General features: G+C 44.8%; 1 protein-coding gene across 1 annotated transcript in view; it reads left to right on the top strand.

Annotated features, from left to right (window-relative positions):
• Positions 1 to 20,279, top strand: part of MYOM2 (myomesin 2) — a 99,715-nt gene that overhangs the window by 61,903 nt on the left and 17,533 nt on the right. The window contains exons 25-32 of the mRNA XM_037728722.1: positions 380 to 424; positions 983 to 1,119; positions 7,880 to 8,024; positions 8,138 to 8,197; positions 10,413 to 10,480; positions 16,946 to 17,059; positions 17,249 to 17,336; positions 18,180 to 18,218. Of these exons, the coding sequence (XP_037584650.1) occupies positions 380 to 424; positions 983 to 1,119; positions 7,880 to 8,024; positions 8,138 to 8,197; positions 10,413 to 10,480; positions 16,946 to 17,059; positions 17,249 to 17,336; positions 18,180 to 18,218 (696 nt within the window). The remainder of the gene's footprint in view (positions 1 to 379; positions 425 to 982; positions 1,120 to 7,879; positions 8,025 to 8,137; positions 8,198 to 10,412; positions 10,481 to 16,945; positions 17,060 to 17,248; positions 17,337 to 18,179; positions 18,219 to 20,279) is intronic.

The following is a 20,279-nucleotide window of genomic DNA, read 5'->3' as shown; positions in this document are numbered from 1 at the left end:
TTCTCAGCCAGTTCGATCAGTTCTAGAAAAGAGCTCACGTGAAGTGCAAGGATCTGGAAAAGGGTCCCTTTAAGCTTTCACCTTCCGAGCCTTCCTTTACTCCCGATATTCCAGCCCCCGCCCCCAGTGCCTCAGTCCCCACGACGGTGCCCTGCCTCGCCCTCAGCTGCCCCTGTACTAGGTGGACCAGGTGGGTTCTTTAAATGGTGAAGGTTAAAACCATCCTCTATGTCCCTTAGACCCGTCGTTAAAATTCCTTTCGTGTCCTCCAGTTAAATCCTGGGGGTGTCCAATCCTTGCTGTGTGTAGCCTTGCTGTTGTCCGCAGACTTCTGAATGTGCAGGTCCAAATCAATGGAAATACTTTTTCTTTGTTTTAGAGCTGGAACGTTTGATGGCATTGAGCAGTGAAATAAAGAACCCCAGTAAGTAAGCCTCCAGCCCCACACCTCTGCCTGTAGCCGCTGGCTGGCGGGCCATGTTCATTAATGCATGAGCTTTTGGAGGAACAGCTTTGGGGAAAGGATGGCCTCATTTCCTGATCCTGGCTTACAGGATTGAAATCTATTGATTTAAAACAAATACTAGTTTATGTTATAGCTTGTTGAAACTTGCATTGCATACAGAGTGATTTGAATTTTGGGTTTAGTATAGCTGTTCCTAATCCAAGTGAAACCCAAGATTTCATTTCCATCAAATGAAATCTTCTGTTATTGAATTGCGTTAAATATAGAACAAATCCAGGCATCTCTACTCACTGAACACATCCGGAAAACTAACCTCACGTGGCATGAGGCTTTAGAGGCAACAACAGGCTAACTCAAGGTTTGTTTTTTATTTTTGGTTTCCATAATCTAATACTCCAGGGTTTCACATTCTCAAAAAATTTAATAACTAGGATTGATGTTTTCCTCCAATATGCAGCTATTCTTCCTCACAAGGATTTATGCATTATTGACTTGCGATTTCTTTTCTTCCTGTAGCAATTCCACTGAAATCAGAATTAGCTTATGAGATTTTTGATAAGGGGCAAGTTCGCTTCTGGCTGCAGGCTGAGCACTTATCCCCAGACGCCAACTACCGATTTATTATTAACGACAGAGAAGTGTCTGACAGCGAGGTGAGTTCCTGTGCGAGTGATCTCTGGCTTTGCAGGGAGCCCTGCTCTGTGGCGGTGGGTCAGTTACGGAATGTCAACATTCTCTGTTTCCATCCCTTTTTGAGCCTTAAAGATTGGGGTGTGGACGGTTGACAAGATGAATGGGGATGGTTGATTCTACAATGTTCAGAGGTTTGATCTGGGTTAGAGGAGACAACAGGAGTCTTTTAAATCCTTGCCCGCTGGAATTAAAAATGATTTTGAGCTCGTTTTGTGAAAAGGTTCAGGTCACGTGGGGAAAGGAATAGTCTTGATGAGTCAGTTCACTTATTCTTGATAATGGTTTTGAAGGTGTCTGTTGTGAGAGAGGCCTCCCTGCATTCTCCCCCCACCGACAGCTTCCCATGGAAAGCATCTCTGGGGAGTAAGTTTCTGCGGCTTCCCTACCTGTTTGGGCAGCAATCTTGGTGTGGTAGACTGACCTGACTGTGTGGCTGTCAAGAGCAATGTTGTGGCCAGGCACGTCGCCTCTCACCTCAAATCTCAGCAGTTGCAGAGGCCAAAGTGGGAGGATTGCTTGAGCCCAGGAGTTCAAGACCAGCTTGGGCCACATAATGAGATCCCATCTCTTCAAAAAATTTAAAAATTAGTTGGGTACAGTCATGCTCTCTTGTAGTCCCAGCTACTTAGGAGGCTGGTGTGGGAGGATCACTTGAGCCTGGGAGGTCCGAGCTGCAATGAGCTGTGATTGAACCACTGCACTCTAGCCTGGGTGACAGCAATGCGCTGTCTCAAAAAAAAAAAAAAAAGACACATGTTCTGCCACACTCCAGACACTGCCTGTGTTCTGCCTTTGATCATATAAAATGAGTCTTAACAATGATGACAGGTGCTCCTTACTTGTCTGGAGAATATTTGAGAAGCCATTGGTTGTGTTAAGTTTCCTCTTTTCTAATCACAGCATGCCTGGGACTCAATTAAAGGATGGCCCTAGTTAATGGGGACTTTATTGTTCATTGGTGGCCTGGGGTTCTCTCAAAGCCCCCAGCTTCACCGCTTCTGCCCTTTTTCCTTTAATGCTCAGTGTATAGTGAGGTTGGCAACCTTAGCTGCGTACTAAGTCCTCAGTGTTGATTGGTTTGTTCATTACACACGTGTTAGGGGAACCGTGGGATGCAGGAGCCTCTCCTGTTCCCAGGCAGCCCACACGCTGTAATATGTCTAAGCTGGACCCCTCATTGCCATCCAGCCTTTGTGTCTGCTGCGCATTTAGTAGTGCTCAGTTAGACGAACGTTGATCAGCAGAAGTCTTGTGTGCACAAGGATCATCGAATTTTCTTCTCCAGGCCATCTTTCCCGTGAGAATCACGCACACTGTAAGATTCATTCCTACATGGTAGAGTTGGCTACAAAGTAGGAAACATCTAGCTGCTTTTGGGTTGCAGAAAAGCCAGTGGTATAACTATTGCCTTTGGGAGACTTAAAATCTGATCCAGGTAATTGGAGAAATCTTCTCTGAGCAGAGACCATGCTGTGAAATGGAATGGAGTTTAGGGGAATTGCGCTTTATTTGCAGGATGTCTTTTGATGCACATTTCCTCCACGCTTGCTTTAAGGATGAGCGCCCTGGCTCCACGGCTAATCTTTTGGACTATGGCTGTACTATTTCACTTCTTTAATTAGCAGTCCACAGGTGACTTTTACATTTGAAGATTGATGCTATTTTGTGGAAGTCACATAAAAGCTTGTATTTATGGCACTCGTAAAATCATTGAATTTCATCTCGCCGCATAATGGCATTAGCAAGAAGCCTAATTATTTTCTAAAACCTGCCCAGACACCTCAGCGCAGCTTCTGAGAAAATGGAAAAGGCTACTATATTACTAAGAATCTAGTTGGTGAGAATTATACCTTTTTCTTTGTCAGAGCTAGTTAGGGTAAATTTCTGTCATTCATTCTCTACTCATACATGTTTGAAGGGGGGATAATGTCATACAAATACGGGCAGGGCATTTGTCTGATCAACCTAAAGTTTACTCTTGATATTCGAAAGTAAATACTGCACACTGTAAAGAAACCCGAGGTCCATGGAAGGGTGTATCCACTGGAATCTCAGGTCCCTCTCATGCTCATGGCACTTCTAAGAGCGACCTCAGTCTTCAGGGATGGGGACAAAGTTGTGCTTCCTGCAATTGAGCCTGCCCGCCCTGCCTCCCTCCTTCCCCCTCCCTCCCTCCCTCCCTTCCTTCCTTCCTGTCTTTCTCTCTCTCTCTCTCTCCCTGCCGCCCTCTCTCTTTCTTTCTCTCTCTCTCTTTTCTTTTCTTTTTTTCTTGTCTCACTCTGTCACCCAGGCTGGAGTGCAGTGGCACCATCTTGGCTCACTGTAACCTCCACCTCCTGGGGTCAAGTGATTCTCCTGAATAGCTGGAATTACAGGTGCCCGCCACCATGCCCAGCTAATTTTTGTATTTTTAGTAGAGACAGAGTTTTACTGTGTTGGCCAGGCTGGTCTCAAACTCCTGACTTCAGGTAACCCACCCACCTTGGCCTCCCAAAGTGCTGGGATTACAGGCATAAGCCACTGCACCCAGCCTAAGCCATTTCTTAAGATAATCTTCCTCCCTCAAAAACAGTCTGAGGTCATACCTTCTCATTTATTTCTGTCTCTTTCTTTCGTTTTAGGTGTACCAATTTCCCATTTAGAAAAAGTCTCAGTGATCTTACACAAGTATATATTGTGTGATTTACATCTATGAAATAATATTGGAATTTCTAACTGTGAAGGTGATTTTTGTGTTTATGGGAAATCAAAACCTGGGGTAGGGGTGAGGCAGACTTTATTCACATAAACCCTGAAAGTCAGATTCAGCTAAACAAAAACTGCAGTGTCCTCAGGAGCCGGTGGGGGCTTGGGTGGTCCTCTTCCTTTCCCAGTGGACAGCAGTGCATGTCTGCACGTCACCTGTTGATTATCCGCTTGGCCAATGCACCTGCGGGGACCCAACAGTCAGGTGTGAAGCTGCCCTTATGGAGACTGTCATGGAGTCAAAGAAATACACCTTCAATTCAAGGAGGACAGAGAAGAAAGATAGAAACCAGGATATATTAAAACAGTGCAGTAAACACTAACAGAATTCAGAGCAGGCAGAGAGTTGAAGAGGCCGAAGTAGTCCAGGAACAATTTCAAAGGTAGAGGGTTATTGAAATGGGTGCCAAGGTGGTAGAAGTCAGGGGTGGGGATGGGAGGGAGAGAATGAGACGTTCCAAGCCCCTCAAGGGCACAGAGAGCCGGGAGTGACCAGGGAATAGCAACGCAGGGACGTGGAGGGTGGGCTCAGCGGAGGGGGCTGCTTGCCTGAGTGATCTTAGGAAATGTTGGGGAATAGGAATAGGGTCAGAAGACACAGGCTTGAATGTCAGGCAGAAGAGCTTAGAAACAAAGCTGAGGAAAATGAACACACAGAGAGACAAACGGAACCAAGTGGCTAATAATATTCACCTTCTGAAGCCTCTCCGGTGGCGCTGGAGGTGCAATCTCAAAACAGAAATGTAAACTCAGAAAGAAAGAAGAACGTTGTGAAAATGAAGGCACGTGGTTTATCAGAAAAAGATTGCTGATTTTCTGGCTAAACTCACGTTGTTACCTACAGATAGAAATTCTCCGTAGTATTGCTGCTGAGGCAAGGGTTCAAGAGGAGTGTGGTTCCAAGGGCTGACGGAGTCTCGTCACCCTGCCCCTGCCTTGTGTGCTCAGCAGCACAGATTATTGGTTTTTTGTTCTGTTCCTGTGGCTTCAAGAGCCTCCCTTGGTCATGGGTAAGATCATTATTCTGGTTGGAAAGCCTTTGCCCCAGTTCCAGCTAGGATCAATCTGAAAGGTAGACGACAATTTGCAGAAAATAATGACAGCAGCTGGAACTGCCATAGTGTTAACTCTGGGCACCAGGAAGCCAAGGCCGGGCATCCGTATGCCCGTGACTCTATGGTGGTGTGACCGGGGCGAGTCCCGCGTTGGATGTTGGATGCCCTCCACGCCATCCTGCCCTGCATTACTGCTGCATTTAGGACGAGTCACACATTGGGATGTGGTCCTTCCACCACCAAGACCCTGCTCAATGTCAGAGGCTGTATCATCCAGGTGATAGCAAAATGCAATCCACTAGCAGCCGTAAAACCTTTGAGTACCTGTTAGTGCATCTCAAACGCTGAGCCACCAGAGGTGTGGGGAAGGAGAGCTGGGAGCAGGTGATGGCCTTGGGAGGCCTCTACCCCAGATGCCGCCTGGGTCGGGGCCACTGTGCCTGGGGCGTGGCTGCAGCAGGGCAGAGAAGTCGAAAAGGGTGGTGGAGGGGGTTAGCTGTTGAGGAACGGAGGTGACAGGTGCAGCCAGGGATGGAGGAAGGACCGGCTGGGACAGGTTCACAGTGTTGGCTGACGGCTGATCTAGAAGGGAAGGTCTCAGTTGGTTAAGGAGGCTTTGCCTGATCTGCAGTGGGAAGGATGCTGTGGTCCTGACCACATCCACAGGGTCTCACCTAGAAGGATAATTATCTTCTCAAATTGCTCAGTGTCACTCAGTAGTGTCAGAGACCGCAGCCACCTCAACGCCATGGACTGCAGGGTGAGCTAAGCCCCCTCCAGCTGATTTTCTCTTCAGAACCTTGACAGACGTGTGTTTGGTGTTTCTTGCTGCCAGGCAGATGCAAAGGATGGTGTGAGGCTGAGGGATGAGTAGGCAGTGCCCACTCTCAGGGGCTCCTTGCCTAGTGAGACAGACAGAAGGCAGGAGGACAGGTGAGCCAGGGGGGTGCTCCCGAGGGAGGGTGTTCCCGAGGGGAGGCAGGGCTGTGGGGAACCCAGAAAACACCAGGCCTCACCCCAGGGCATCAGAGAAGTCTCCCTTAGAGCCAGTCACAGGGCTGCTTTCGGGTGAGGTGGCCACGGCAAGGGTGGGCAGAAGCTGCACTGTCGCAGAGGCCTGCAGAGCTCAGAACTGTCTGTGGGGCACGGCCCTCAGGGAACTCACGGTGCTGGCTTGCCAAGGCATGAGATGTTTCCCTGCACCCATCGCCAAAGCAGCAGAGAGGCAGGTATAGTCCAGGCTTCTGTGGACTGTTCCTGTGAGACAGTGTAACCTAGAAATCATGAAGCAATGCAATTCAATGTTCTTAGAGCAACCAAGAGCCTCCCAATCTTTCTCCCATGTTAGCAACAAGACAGCTGCATGGCAGGCAGGAAGGGGGAATTGTGTGGGCAAATGTATGCAGTTTGGTTGTATGCATTGCACATGACAAAATTCCTTTTCTTCCCCTTTCTTTTGAGACAGAGTCTCACTCTGGTGCCCAGGCTGAAGTGCAGGGACACGATCTCAGCTCTTGGCAACCTCTGCCTTCTGAGTTCAAGTGATTCTCATGCCTCAGCCTTTTGAGTCACTGGGTTTTTAGGCATGCACCCCCATGCCCAGCTAATTCTTGTATTTTTAATAAAGACTGGGTTTCACCATGTTGATCAGGCTGGTCTTGAACTCCCGACCTCAGGTGATGTGCCTGCCTTGGCCTCCCAAAGTGCTGGGATTACAGGCATAGCCACTGCACCCAGCCTGACAAAATTTCTTTTTTCTTTTTATTTTTTTGAGACAGGGTCTTGCTCTGTTGCCCAAGTGATCCTCCTGCCTCAGCCTCCTCTGTAGCTGGGACCACAGGGATGTGATAAATTTATATCCTGCTACACAGGAAAACTTGTTTTCATGATTACAAAGAAGAGATGGTATAATATATTAAGAACATATATTGGTAAAGACCAGTGCCATATGAAATTGGTTTGAAACACCTCTAAAAATTACATAGGCTGATTGATGTTTTAAAAGGTTGCATTAGAATTAGAGTTATTTAAGTGAAAAAGTGAAATGTAAGCACTAATATTAATTTATAATAATTTTAATAATTATCAAGAAGAACAAAAAGGTAAAAACATCAAGCCCCCAAATAAGGAAACTAACAAAAAAAACATAAAAAAGAGAAATAAGCATTAATAAAGGCAGGGGAAAATGGTTTCAGTGACGTTAAAAAGTTAATAAATAAACATCACAAAATCAGAGGGAAACAAAAGATCAAATTTGCTCAGTTCATCTGTGTGTTAGAGAAACACTTGCTCTTCTGCTTGTAGGATTACCTAAATAAAATGTATTCATATGTATCTGTGCATGTACTGTAGAAGAAAAAGAAACTTTTAAAAAATAAAGGTAAGAAACCAAAAGTGATCAAAAAAGTCAACACCTGTTGGAGGTCCATTTATCCTTTCCTCACTTGAAACCCCTGCACCCCAGTGGACTGCAGCAGGCTGGGGCTTGTGGGTGCTGGGTCCCAGGAGCTGAAGATGACAGAGCTATGGAGATTGCCTGTTGTTGCTATCATGTGGGATTTTGTCATCAGCTGGCGATTGTTATAATGCACATCATTTGCATATCGTTTTATTTTCTCCTGTGAATTTTATCTGCTTCACATTAGGAGCTTGTTCTTGGGTAGGTGTGGAGTCTCTGCCTAGAAGGTACACGGTTTGCACTCTCAGATCACCTCACATAGCGAGGCTTTGTCACAGAGTGACAGCTAGTACCCGCTGTTTGATCCTTGTTCACCCAGAGGTTTCCTTGATAAAATTTCGTTTTCACTTCTTCCTGTCACAGTCCCTTACGATCTCATGGCTGATGCAATTCTTAAATGCGTTGAGGGAAAAGTAGGAGAGATTTCCTTGTATAATTCCCTATTTTCCTTGTTGCCTGCAGGCACACAGAATTAAATGTGACAAAGCTACTGGCATTATTGAGATGGTGATGGATCGATTTACTATTGACAATGAGGGGACCTACACTGTGCAGATTCATGACGGAAAAGCCAAAAGTCAGTCTTCTCTAGTTCTTATTGGAGATGGTATGCTCTATCAAATATTTCCATATGTCCTAAAAGATAATTCAAAAGAAATTCTTTCTACTGGAGAGAAGCCAACATGTTTCATATATATATTTTTAAAATATTGAATTTAGCATTCAGGACTGTGCTGGAAGAGGCTGAATTTCAAAGGAAAGAATTTCTCAGGAAACAAGGTGAGTCACTGAATGGCTCTCTCGCCCCCAACATAAAGCAAAGACTTATGATTGGAGTATTTGTCAGAAGCAGATTCTATATGACACCAAGTGACCCTGGAGGCTGTTTTAAGTGATTAAGAGGTTAGGCCAGGACAGTCATGGTGGCTCATGCTTGTAATCTCAGTACTTTGGGAGGCTGAGGTGGGAGGATCACCAGAGCCTGGGAGTTCAAAACCAACCTGAGCAACACAGGGAGACACTGTCTCTAAAAAAAAAAAAAAATTCTGAAGAAGCTGGGCATGTTGGTGCATGCCTGTAATACTAGCTTGAGCCTGAGGTTGAGGTTGAGGCTGCAGTGAGCTACGATCATGCCACTGCAGCCTGGGCAACAGGTGAGAAACCCTGTCTAAAAAAGAAAAAATTCTTAGCTCTAGAAATGTGTATACTTTTCTGTTCCTTGTCCTTTACATGTGTTTTGCCTGCATTTAAAAGAAATTGCTTCTACCTTTAAAAGCCTCAGACTCATCTGTTTAATGTTAACGTTTCCTGTAATTGTCTTAAGTCAAAGAAACAATCAGTCTAACCAGCCTCTGTGGCTGACTTGCTGACTAACTCATCTCTTCTATATGCTGCTGGGAGGTGGCTCCTCTAAAAGACTTACTTCTTTTAGGCACCCCTTTGCATAAAACGCTTCAGTAAAACTCCATGAAGTGTACCAGATAAACTCAGGCTTTCCATAGCCTGCACCCACCACTTAACCAGATTTTATTTCCTATCATGAGGACAACTTCCTGGATAGGCCGGACTGATGTCTTCACCTTCCCGCTTTCCCAGCACCCAGGCCTGTCTGGTCTAGTCTCTCCTGAGGTCTTTCCAATCCGATGTCCAAAGTGGGTCTTCCCATCACCCCATAGCCTTCCGTGCCGCAGGGGCCCCTGATGTTCCTTTTGGGGCCTCCCTCTGAACCTTCGTGAGGGGCTGGTTGTTACCCTGCACTCAGGTGGACAGGCAGCTCTTCTGTTTGTTGCATTCCTAACACTTGCACGGCTGAGCACCTCGTAGGCGTGTGGGGCTTACCAAGGGCATGGGAAGGGAATGCGCTTTATAGCCGGGGAGTTGTGAGGAAAGCGTGCCTCTAGCTTTAATGTCCAGATGGAGTCCAGCGATTTTAATGAAAAAGAATAAAGAACTGGGGTGAAGGAGTCGGGGGCATCACTGGGCTTTGAAATGTAGAGAAGGCAGTAGAGGCCGTTCCTATCACCAGGAACTTGGTCATTCCACTTAAGATTGTGTGTGAGATTTTAAACTTTCTAACTACAAAGAATATATTTTAAATAGATTGCCTTTACAAATACATATTAACTAGATACAAAGGAAAATGGATGAATTTTGGATTCTCAAACATAACCCAAGCGCTTATTCAAAGAATATTTTTATATATAGGATTTCTATGCTTCTTGAGAAAAATTAGAATATAAAGTATGAAACATAAAATCAAAACATTCTTTTTTATTACTTTTCATTGTTTTTATTTCTAACAGTTAAAAATATTTCACTTGTTTCCAATTATGAACTTTTTTGGTCAACTTTGTAGGATGTATTTGTGTATATGAAAGAAATCAACATACCTTCCAAATCTGCTTTCTGTTTTTGCATTGAATGGCAAAAGGGTATTAGTGTATGACTTATTCCTACATGTACTTTAAATAAAAATGATTAATATGTTTAAAAAACCTTTATAAACCCATCTTTGGTTTTGAATGCTATTAAGTGTATTTTACAAAATTGCTAGGTCGAAATGTTGTTTCTTCATCTCATGTCTGTTCCTCTTATTACAAGGTATTATATAGCATGTTGCTGAATGTTCAGTTAGACATATACTTTCGGAAACAAAATATAATGATTTCAATAGTCTCCTTTCTAAAGTGCAATAGAGGTGAGATGTCCGTAAGAAGGAGCGATGAGACGGTATGTTCCCACCAGGAAGCACAGATTCCAGTGGAGGGTCAGTGTTAACACGTGTCCACATCCCAGGCCTGAAAATTATCTGTTTCATTCTGCACAGCTGTTGCCTTCCACCAAAAATGCATTACATAAGTATATGTAACACATGCTTGTGTATTATGTATGCACCCCATGCATATATGTGTGTGTGTATGTAACAGCTGTATATTTATTTGTTTATTTTACTTCTTCCTTTTTTAAAAGTTGTTTTCCCTTTTTTTCTCCTTAGGCCCTCATTTTGCTGAGCACTTGCACTGGGACGTCACAGAAGAATGTGAAGTTCGACTTGTTTGCAAGGTGAGAAGCCCTGTTCTAACAGGACGCAATAAATCTCGGTCTGCTTCCTATCAGAGAGGCCTTTCAGGGAGCAGCTGTGGCCACATCCATGATGCTGGTGACGAAGCATGTGGTGTCTGCATACATGTGGATGAGCGGAGCGGCTTTTGGGTCCTGTGCATTTTTTAGTACTTAAACTTTAGTGCTTGTCTTTTCTTCTTCATGAAAAGATTACAGTGTCGTGGCATGCAATGAAGGGTTGGATTATAGAAATTACACTTAAACTATTATTAAGTGAGTTTATGAGAAAGCACACTGTGGTGAAATCTACCTGGAAGTGCTGCTCATATGATTTCATCAGGAAAGAAAGGTATGCTTTGGAGACAAGATGCTTTTTTCAGTTTCATTTAACAATTTAGTAAAACATTTTATTATTACTAAATATAAAAATCTCTTTTTTCTTTTTTTTTGAGATGGAGTCTTGCTCTGTCACCCAGGCTGGAGTGCGATGGTATGATCTTGGCCCACTGCAACCTCCTCCTCCTGAGGTCCAGTGATTCTCCTGCCTCAGCCTCATGAGTAGCTGGGATTACAGGCCCCTAACACCAAGCCCAGCTAGTTTTTGTATTTTTAGTAGAGAGAGGGTTTCACCATGTTGGTCAAGCTGGTCTCGAACTCCTGACTTTGTGATCCACCTGCCTCGGCCTCCTAAAGTGCTGGGATTACAACAGGCATGAGCCACTGTGCCAGGCCTAAAAATCTGTTTTTTAAGCAACAAACCTTCAATTTAATAACTGTCTGGTATTTGACTGTCTCAGTAGGAGAGGATGAAGGAAAAGATCAATAATGCATTATTTTTATCCCTAAACTCGTTCTTTATTGTCCACTGGATAAGAGAGAAAAGTAAACAGGTAATTCCAATAAAGAGATGATTCCTGAGGTGCCAGTGCCAAGGGAACTAAGAATTAAGCAGGCCAGTGAGTGGGAGGAGATGGCTCCAGGAAGATCCCGCAGCAGGGAGGGACAGAGAAGCTGAACTGTGCACTTAGAAATAAAAACAATAGGCCGGGCTCAGTGGCTCACGCCTGTAATCCCAGCACTTTGGGAGGCCAGGGTGCATCATGAGGTCAGCAGACCGAGAGCAGCCTGGCCAACATCGTGAAACCCCGTCTCTACTAAAATACAAAAAATTTAGCTGGGTGTGGTGGTGGGTGCCTGCAGTCCCAGCTACTTGGGAGGCTGAGGCAGGGGAAATGTTTGAACCAGGAGGCGGGGGTTGCAGTGAACCGAGATCACGCCACTGCACTCTGGCCTGGCGACAGAGCAAGAAAGACAAACAAAAATAAAACCCCAAGGCGGGTGGGCAGGTGGGGGGTTCTCTCACAGGGCTCAGAGGCAAACTGTGGTCTTCGAGGGCACAGAGGCCCTGAGGGCTGTTAGTGCAGTGAGGAGGGCTGCTTGTTGACAAGGAAGGCGGGAGCTTGCAGCGCTGGAGGAGGATGCTTCGGCAGGCTGCTGAGAGGTGGTCACTCCAGCGGGGCAGTTTCATTTGCACAGAGAGAAGATTTAGGAGACACATTCAGCAGTTAAAACTAGCAGAGGTTGGCAAGCAGCTGGGTGTGGGTGAGAGGACAGTTTACTGGGGGACTGGGTGGGTGGGTGATATTACCTGAGATCAGCACTGTACTGGGAGGGCCAAGTGTTAGGGTTTTGGGAATAAATTTAGTTTCACAAAGATTTAGTTATATCCGCGGAACGGGCGATAAGGCGTGACCAGCTCACAATGGGCTACGTGAGCCCAGCAGCAGTGGGAAAGTCAGCAGGACCAAGTGGGTTCCTGTGACACGGGAATGCGTGACTGTGGACATGACGCAAGTGGGTCGTGCTGCCGAAGGACAGTCTTCAGAGACAGGACCGTGACGGGTGACGGGGGCGTTCTGGAAAATTCAGATTGTCAGAGGACAAGAGGAGAGCAGCTCTGGGTTGATTAAGCAGAAACCATCAGAGAGTTCAGAGGGAAAGCAGGTGACTCACTGGCCACTGGGAGGGAGGGCCTTCCGGAGTGAAGCCCTGGAGGGTGTGGTGAGGAGGGGCGGCTGGAGGCAGCACGGGCCACGGTCTGGGTGGTGGGCTTTCCAACGCCGCTCCGTGGCAAGGCAGGGTCTCTATGTGGTGGGCTGAGGAGTTGGGAGACAAGGAGCATGTGAGCAGGAGCCTGCCCCACTCCGAGGCGCTCAGCTGGCAATGAGGAGGGCAGAGGGCTTCGTGGCCGGCTTCTCTCTCCTCCTTTCTGGATGGGGACACTCAATCCTATTTACCGGTGAAGGGGTCAATGGAAGAGGAGTCACAGGAGAAGGAAGGGGAAGGCATGGGGACGCGGGAGGGGCAGTGCCGGGCTGGAGGGAGATGAGCCCAGGAGGTCAGCGCCACAGTGCAAGGGGCTGCTGGGCCCCCAGGGCGGCTCCGCATGAAGGACCACGGGGATGTTGAAAACCAGGACAGAGCAAGCGGCAGATCCGGCAGTGCAGCCTATTGGTTTCACTTTTGCAGTGAAGGGTTGGAGGTGTTGAAGATGAGGAAGGTGGCCCACGGGGAGGAGGGTGGCAGGAGTGGGCTGTGATTGCCACTGAAGGAGGCACGACAGGAGCTCCTTACTGAGTAAGAATGGAAATCATTGTTGAGGGCACCAACATGGAGACAGCTTGTAGTGGCCCAAACAGGTGCACTGGGGTTGATTTTTCCAGATGTGCCCAGCAACCCTGGTGTAAGTCGGGGGACGGACTCGTGATTGGGGTCTTGCTGGCTGGATGTTGCAAGAAGGGACAATGGAATAGGAGCTCTGGGTCTTGCTTAACTGTAGCTTTGTTGGTCAACCAGCTGTCTAAGTTGAGCAGGAAAGTGAGGCCAGACGGGATAAATGGAGAGGAGGAAGGGCTAAGCGTTGGTGATCACCACTGGACCACCTCGGTGGGGACACTGGGGTGCGGACTTGTTAATGTGGGTTAGTGTCAGGTGGTGACCTGCCGTGAGGAGGAAGTGCGTGCTGGCAGCATGGAGGTCTGCAGCACGCTTGGGAGTGGACCCGGGGATTTGCAGGAGGGCGGGGCATAGGGGTTTGGAACTAGGTGGGTGTTGAACCAGGTTGCTCCTAGAAATTCATGTGATGCGAATGTTCATTGCAGCACAGTTTACAATAGCAAAGACCTGGAACCAACCCAAATGCCCATCGATGATAGATTGGACAGGGAAAATGTGGCACATATACACCATGGAATATTACGCAGCTATCAAAAATGATGAGTTTGTGTCCTTTGTAGGGACATGGATGAAACTGGAAACCATCATTCTCAGCAGACTGACACAGGAGCAGAAAATCAAACACTGCATTTTCTCACTCATAGGCGCGTGTTGAACAATGAGAACACTTGGACACAGGGAGGGGAGCACTACACACTGGGGTCTATTGGGGGGAAAGAGGGGAGGGACAGCAGGGGGTAGGGAGTTGGGGGGGATAGCATGGGGAGAAATGCCAGATATAGGTGAAGGGGAGGAAGGCAGCAAATCACACTGCCATGTGTGTACCTATGCAACAATCTTGCATGTTCTTCACATGTACTCTAAAACCTAAAATGCAATTAAAAAAAAAGAAAAAAAAAAAGAAATTCATGTGATGAAAGTACCTGTCTTCCTATTCTGACCACTCTCAGTATTGGTAATTAATTTGCAATTTGATTTCCTGTGTATATATTTTTTAGTGATAACTAGAGCTAAGGCTTTGATATCAAACATGCTCAGAGCTGTGATACGTTTATTATAGAAAAATACTTAGATTTATTTTCGGTAGTGAATTTCTTGCACTAGTATATTTAAAAGGAAGATTCAGAAATGAAAACATTTATAAAAGAAGAGAAGGTTACTTGCAAGGAAGCTGCAAGTACGATGGTCTTTAGCAGTCTTGCTCAACAAATGAAAAGAATAATGAATATTTAAAGGGAAGAAACTCGCCAGGTGACTGAGGACAGGCTGTGCGTGTGAGTCCATTTATGCTGGAAAAATAACTTTCTCAAATGATTTGCCCTACGCAGAAAGGTATGTTTCTTCAAAATTTTAGACATCAGCATTGCAAATATCAGTTCATTAGGGAATCATCAAGTCAAAGCCCAGAACAAGTCAGGGTGACTTAGTTGTGGTCGGTTTCTTTTTTTTTTGGTTTGTTCTGACTGCGCCATAAAAGGTGCGCTGTGCACTGCCCAGGGCAGTGGTGAGAACCGCGAGTTCTGCTTTCGGTAGGCTCTGATATCATCTTAGTGGATAGAACTGTCTATAAATATTTAAAAGTATTTTAGGTTCCCTGACTAAAGTGATTCATAAATCTTTAAACACAGACATTGGGAAAACTAGTATTACTTGAAATTTGAGAATTTTTTGGTGCAATTTAATACATTTGATTTACATATTTGTGTCCCTGTCAAGCCTGTGATTCTGGGTGCCATTTTGTCTACAGTTTTTCATTTAATAATGTGGTGCAGATAGTTATTTTAAAAATTATTTACATGAAAAAATACATGTAGAAAAATGTATGCAAGGAAACCTTCACATTGTAACTTCAGAGCAAACCATTTTTAAAAGTTTAAGACGCAGAGAAACTTCATTCATAAACAGAAGAAGATCTGTTAAACGTTTCTTACACAGTAGATGTGGCGAGTTAGGGCTGACTCTTAGGAAGTGTGAGTCAGGCTTGGGCCATATGAAGCCTAAGAGGTGATGTCATTTCTTTCCTAGACCTTCATGTACAGTTTAGGCACCCATATTTTACAGAGTTTATGGTAGAGAGAAGTTGAGGGAGTGCAGAGAAGAAACAAATGAGTTATTTTGGGAAATTAGAACCACCTCCCCCACTTATAGGACAAATACCTTAATTACAGGTACTTATTTTAGAAAACAGAAATTGAAGGTCATTGGAAAGGCATTTATTGGAAAAGACCAGCAATGTAAAATTGGAAAGGACCAGCAATGTAAAATTTCTTTGAAGAAAAGAGGAAGGGAAAACAGTATTGATTTAAGAGACAGTAAGCAGGCTGGGTGCAGTGCCTCATGCCTGTAATCTCAGCACTTTGGGGGGCCAAGGTGGGCGGATCACGAGGTTAGGAGTTCAAGACCAGCCTGGCCAACATGCTGAAACCCCGTCTCTACTAAAAGTACAACACTTAGCTGGGTGTGGTGACGCATGCCTGTAGAGCCAGCTACTCGGGAGGCTTAGGCAAGGAGGATTGCTTGAACTGGGACCCGGGAAGTGGAGGTTGCACTGAGCTGAGATGGCACCACTGCACTCCAGTCTAGGCTACAGAGTGAGACTCCATTGAAAAAAGAGCGAGAGAGAGGAGAGAGAGAGAGAGAGAGAGACAGGAAGCAATTAGATTGATATTGAAAATATACACCAAAGAATATTTTGAATTAAAGGGAATCGTCTGCTAGAGCTGTGGAACCTCAGCCTCAGTCCATTCTAAGATTTGTTATTAAGGAGTGGCTCTGACTTTAGGAGGAAGACCTTACCTTGCAGCTCAGCGGGATGCCTTCCGTCCAAGTATTCCGCAAACATTGATGGGATAACCCCTGTGTGCCAGGCAGGCAGCCATGCACTTAGGGACAAGCGTTAGCGAAACAGATGAAACCCCTGACTCACGGAGACCAAATTACATGCAGTCAAGAATGATGCCATTTCCCATAGCGATGCGGAAATTCTAAGCCGCGTTGCACCGTTACCCTGGCAGAACTTAGCACACTGTTGAATCCTTTGCTCTTTTTTATCTTCAACATCACTCTTCCTGAATCCACATGGGATGTGAACCTGGAATTGTCAGACTCCTCTAATCTGATGGGAGTCATACATCTGGCACACCGAATCAGAATTCTTCCTTGTCCTGCCGGCAGAGCATGTGAATTGGAATACTCACTTATCTTTGGAGTTCTGCAAAGCTTAGTTTCTAGCCAGTGACTGAATTGTGAGGAATTCCAGTAAAGGGAAAGTCCTCGTTTCTAGTGGGTGTTCTGTGTTAAGGTTTCATTTTCTTTGTTCCTGAAATGTTATGCTGCAAAAAAAGCAGCTACTAGGCAACTTTATAGACCTCTCAGAATATTCCGTATTATTTAGAAATCCCCAAATATATTTCTTAAGACTTTATTAATGACATTTCATATAGACCAAAAGATCTTTATGCCATCTAATTTCATGGACTAGAATGATGAGAATCATTTGTTCTTCTGTGAGCCACTGTGAGGACTTAATTGTTTTAGAGGCTGGCATTTAGAAACGTGTTTGACATTATTAGGAGTGACTGCTTTTCCATAAGCCTTTGTCTGAGACTGTATATAGTAAAAATTAATGTTTTTTTGGGGGGGTCTCTGTGATTTAAAATTCTAATAAACTTTCTTTTCCTCATGAGTCAGAATGATTTACATACTAAACTTAAGATTTCTATCTCATAGGTTGCAAACACCAAGAAAGAAACAATTTTTAAATGGCTCAAGGATGACGTTCTGTGTGAAACTGAAAAAATGCCTGACCTGGAGAGGGGAATTTGTGAGCTGCTCATCCCAAAGGTATGAGGCATTGAGTAAAACAGGACAAAGGCTAAACAAAAATGGCATTTTCAAATAACTTGTAAATTCTGCATTCCTCTAATTTGCACCCTGAATTTCAGTGGTTTGAAAAGAAAATATATTAGAGTTTATTACATTTTCTACTGTGGTATTAATTTGACATAAATATGGAATGTGTTTTCTTTGTAGTTGTCAAAGAAGGACCATGGTGAATACAAGGCAACCTTGAAAGACGAGAGAGGCCAAGATGCATCCATCCTTGAAATAGCTGGTAAAGGTAAAAGAAAACCTCCTTTGTTCTGTGAGCAGGAAATTCATCTCACCAGCAGGATACGATGTGTTCTGAAGGCTATAGCACACATTGTTTCTTTAGCAGTATCCTGTAGAAGAAAATCTATTTGTTCTTTGGCTGCCTTCAGAGCTTTTTCAATGTTTTAGAATAATGTATGGCGTTACTCTGGGTTTACATGAAACGTCATTTCAGTCCATTATCAGAAGCCAAGTTTCATCCCATTACTAATGCTGTTAAAATGACGGAAACACGGAGGCTGTGATTCAGTTAAATGTGGAGTTGGATTTATGTTGAGTCAAATGTTCTTGATCCTTATTTATTTATTTATTTATTTATTTTTTTTTTTTTTTTTGAGACGGAGTTTCGCTCTTGTTACCCAGGCTGGAGTGCAATGGCGCGATCTCGGCTCACCGCAACCTCCGTCTCCTGGGTTCAGGCAATTCTCCTGCCTCAGCCTCCTGAGTAGCTGGGATTACAGGCACGCGCCACCATGCCCAGCTAATTTTTTGTAGTTTTAGTAGAGACGGGGTTTCACCATGTTGACCAGGATGGTCTCGATCTCTTGACCTCGTGATCCACCAGCCTCCCAAAGTGCTGGGATTACAGGCTTGAGCCACCGCGCCCGGCCTCTTGATCCTTATTTAAAAGCAAATAGGTTAGAAGGATTTATCACACACATAAGCCTTTTATGGATAAATATTGCCATTTTAATGATTCATTTTTCAACTGAGCATCACAGTTTCCTGTCTTGATTTAATTAAACATTGAAAATGCTGCTTTCTCTTAAAATTACACATTGTAATGGTACGTATCCCTTCTCATTTTCAGTGTATGATGATATGATTTTGGCAATGAGTAGAGTCTGTGGTAAGTAAATGCCTTTTAATTTTCAAGTCATTTTGGGTTGCTGGAATCACGATTTCCTGAGATGGGTAGTCTCTGCTGCAAAAGAGGACGCGATGGAGCTGCGATGGGTGTTCTGTTCGAGGCCCTGGATTGAAGGGCAGGGCAGTGGTCTGCTGCCAGTGACACTCCCTTTTTTTTTTTTTTTTGAGATGGAGTTTCCCTCCATTGCCCAGGCTGGAGTGCAATGGCGTGATCTTAGCTCACTGCAACTTCCGACTCTCTGGTTCAAGGGATTCTTCTGCGTCAGCCTCCTGAGTAGCTGGGATTACAGGCATGCGCCACCACGCCCAGCTAAGTTTTGTATTTTTAGTAGAGATGGGGTTTCACCACGTTGGCCAGGATAGTCTTCATCTCCTGACCTCGTGATCCACCCAAGGAAGTGGCCTCCCAGAATGCTGAGATGACAGGCATGAGCCACTGAGTCCGGCCTGCTGGTGATACTTTTTATAGGATTTCCCAGAGTTTTGTCTGGAGTCTTCAGTTTCACTTTAAGAAACTCAGTTTTGGCTTTCTGATTAGCCACTTCTTCTATCCTGCCTTAGGTTAATTGAGATGATTGCTTTGTACATAATTGCTATCAGCAGCTTTTTACATGTGTTGAATAACCATAATGAATTTTGAAACCTCTCACTTTGCCTCATACGAATTAAACCATATGTTATCTTTACAAGTAAATGCCCAAAGGTGGGATTGCTGGATCACATGTCAGTTCAGCTTGTTTTTGGAGGAACTCCACACTGTTTTCCATAATGGCTGTATTAGTTTACTTTGCCACCAACCGTGCCCAGGCGTTGCCTTCTCTCCACAGTATTTTGTCTTTTGATAATAGCCATTCTAACAGGTGTGAGATGATATCTCACTTTAATTTGCATTTCCCTGATGATTAGAGATGTTCGGTATTTTTCATGTATCTGTTGGCCATTTTTCTGTGTTCTTTTGAGAAATATCTGTTCAGATCCTTTGCCTGTTTTTAGTGGGTTATTTGCTTTCTTGCTGTGGAGTTCGGTTCCTTATGGATTTTGAATATTAGTTCCTTAGCCAATGCATAGCTTGGATTATATTTTCTCCCAGTCCATGGGTTCCTCTTCATTCTGCCACTTGCTTCCTTTGCTGTGCAGAAGCTTTTGTGTGGTCCCATTTATTTACTTCTGCTTTAGTTGCCTGTATTTTTGGCATCCTATTCAAGAGATCACTGCCCAGATCCATGCCGCGAAGACCTCCCTGAGCTTCCTTCCAGCGGCTTCGCAGTTTCAAATCTTAGGTTAAGTCTTTTATTAAATCTGAGTTGATTTTTCCGTGTAGCTTAAGTTAAAGCGCCAGTTCCACTCTTCGGCATGTGCATATTCAGTGCTCCCAGTGCCATTTATTAAAGAGCCTGTCTTTCCCTATTGTGTCTTCTTGGCATCTTTGTTGAAAATCAATTGACCGTCAATATTTGGTTTTATTTCTGGGCTCTTGATCCTGCTCCATTGGCCAATCTGTCTGTTCTCATGTCAGTGCCGTGCTGTTTTGGCGTCTGTAACTATATATTTTCAAATCAAGGAGTGTGATGCCTCCAGCTTAGTTCTTTTTCCTCAGGATGGCTTAGGCTACCAGAGGCCTTTCTTTTCTGGTTCCATATGCCTTTTAGGATTATTTTTCTATTTCTGTGAGAAATGACATTGAAATTTTGATAAGAATTGCATTAAATCTTTAGATCACTTTAGGTGGTAAAGATGTGGCTTTATTCTTATATTCATGGAATTATTTTGTGTTAAAATATCTCATAATGTGCCCAGAGGCCACTCATAGATAACAGAACTGACCAGGAGGTCATGAAGAGTGAGTGTGTATAAGACAAATGCAAAAGGCTGAGTCCTCCCTGTGTGCTCATCACCTTGGGGCACACATATATACAAACACACACACTCACACAGCATCACACGTACATAAACACACACACACTCACATCCTCACACTGGGGGAGGCTGATAGAGGCTGGTAGAGGCTGGGAGAGGCTGGGGGAGCACTGGGGGAGGCTGA

Source organism: Cebus imitator, unplaced genomic scaffold (genome assembly GCF_001604975.1).
Source record: "Cebus imitator isolate Cc_AM_T3 unplaced genomic scaffold, Cebus_imitator-1.0 Scaffold279, whole genome shotgun sequence".
In the NCBI taxonomy this organism is placed as follows: domain Eukaryota; kingdom Metazoa; phylum Chordata; class Mammalia; order Primates; family Cebidae; genus Cebus; species Cebus imitator.
Note: the sequence above shows the minus strand (reverse complement) of the source record. Positions and strands in the feature narration are given on the sequence as shown.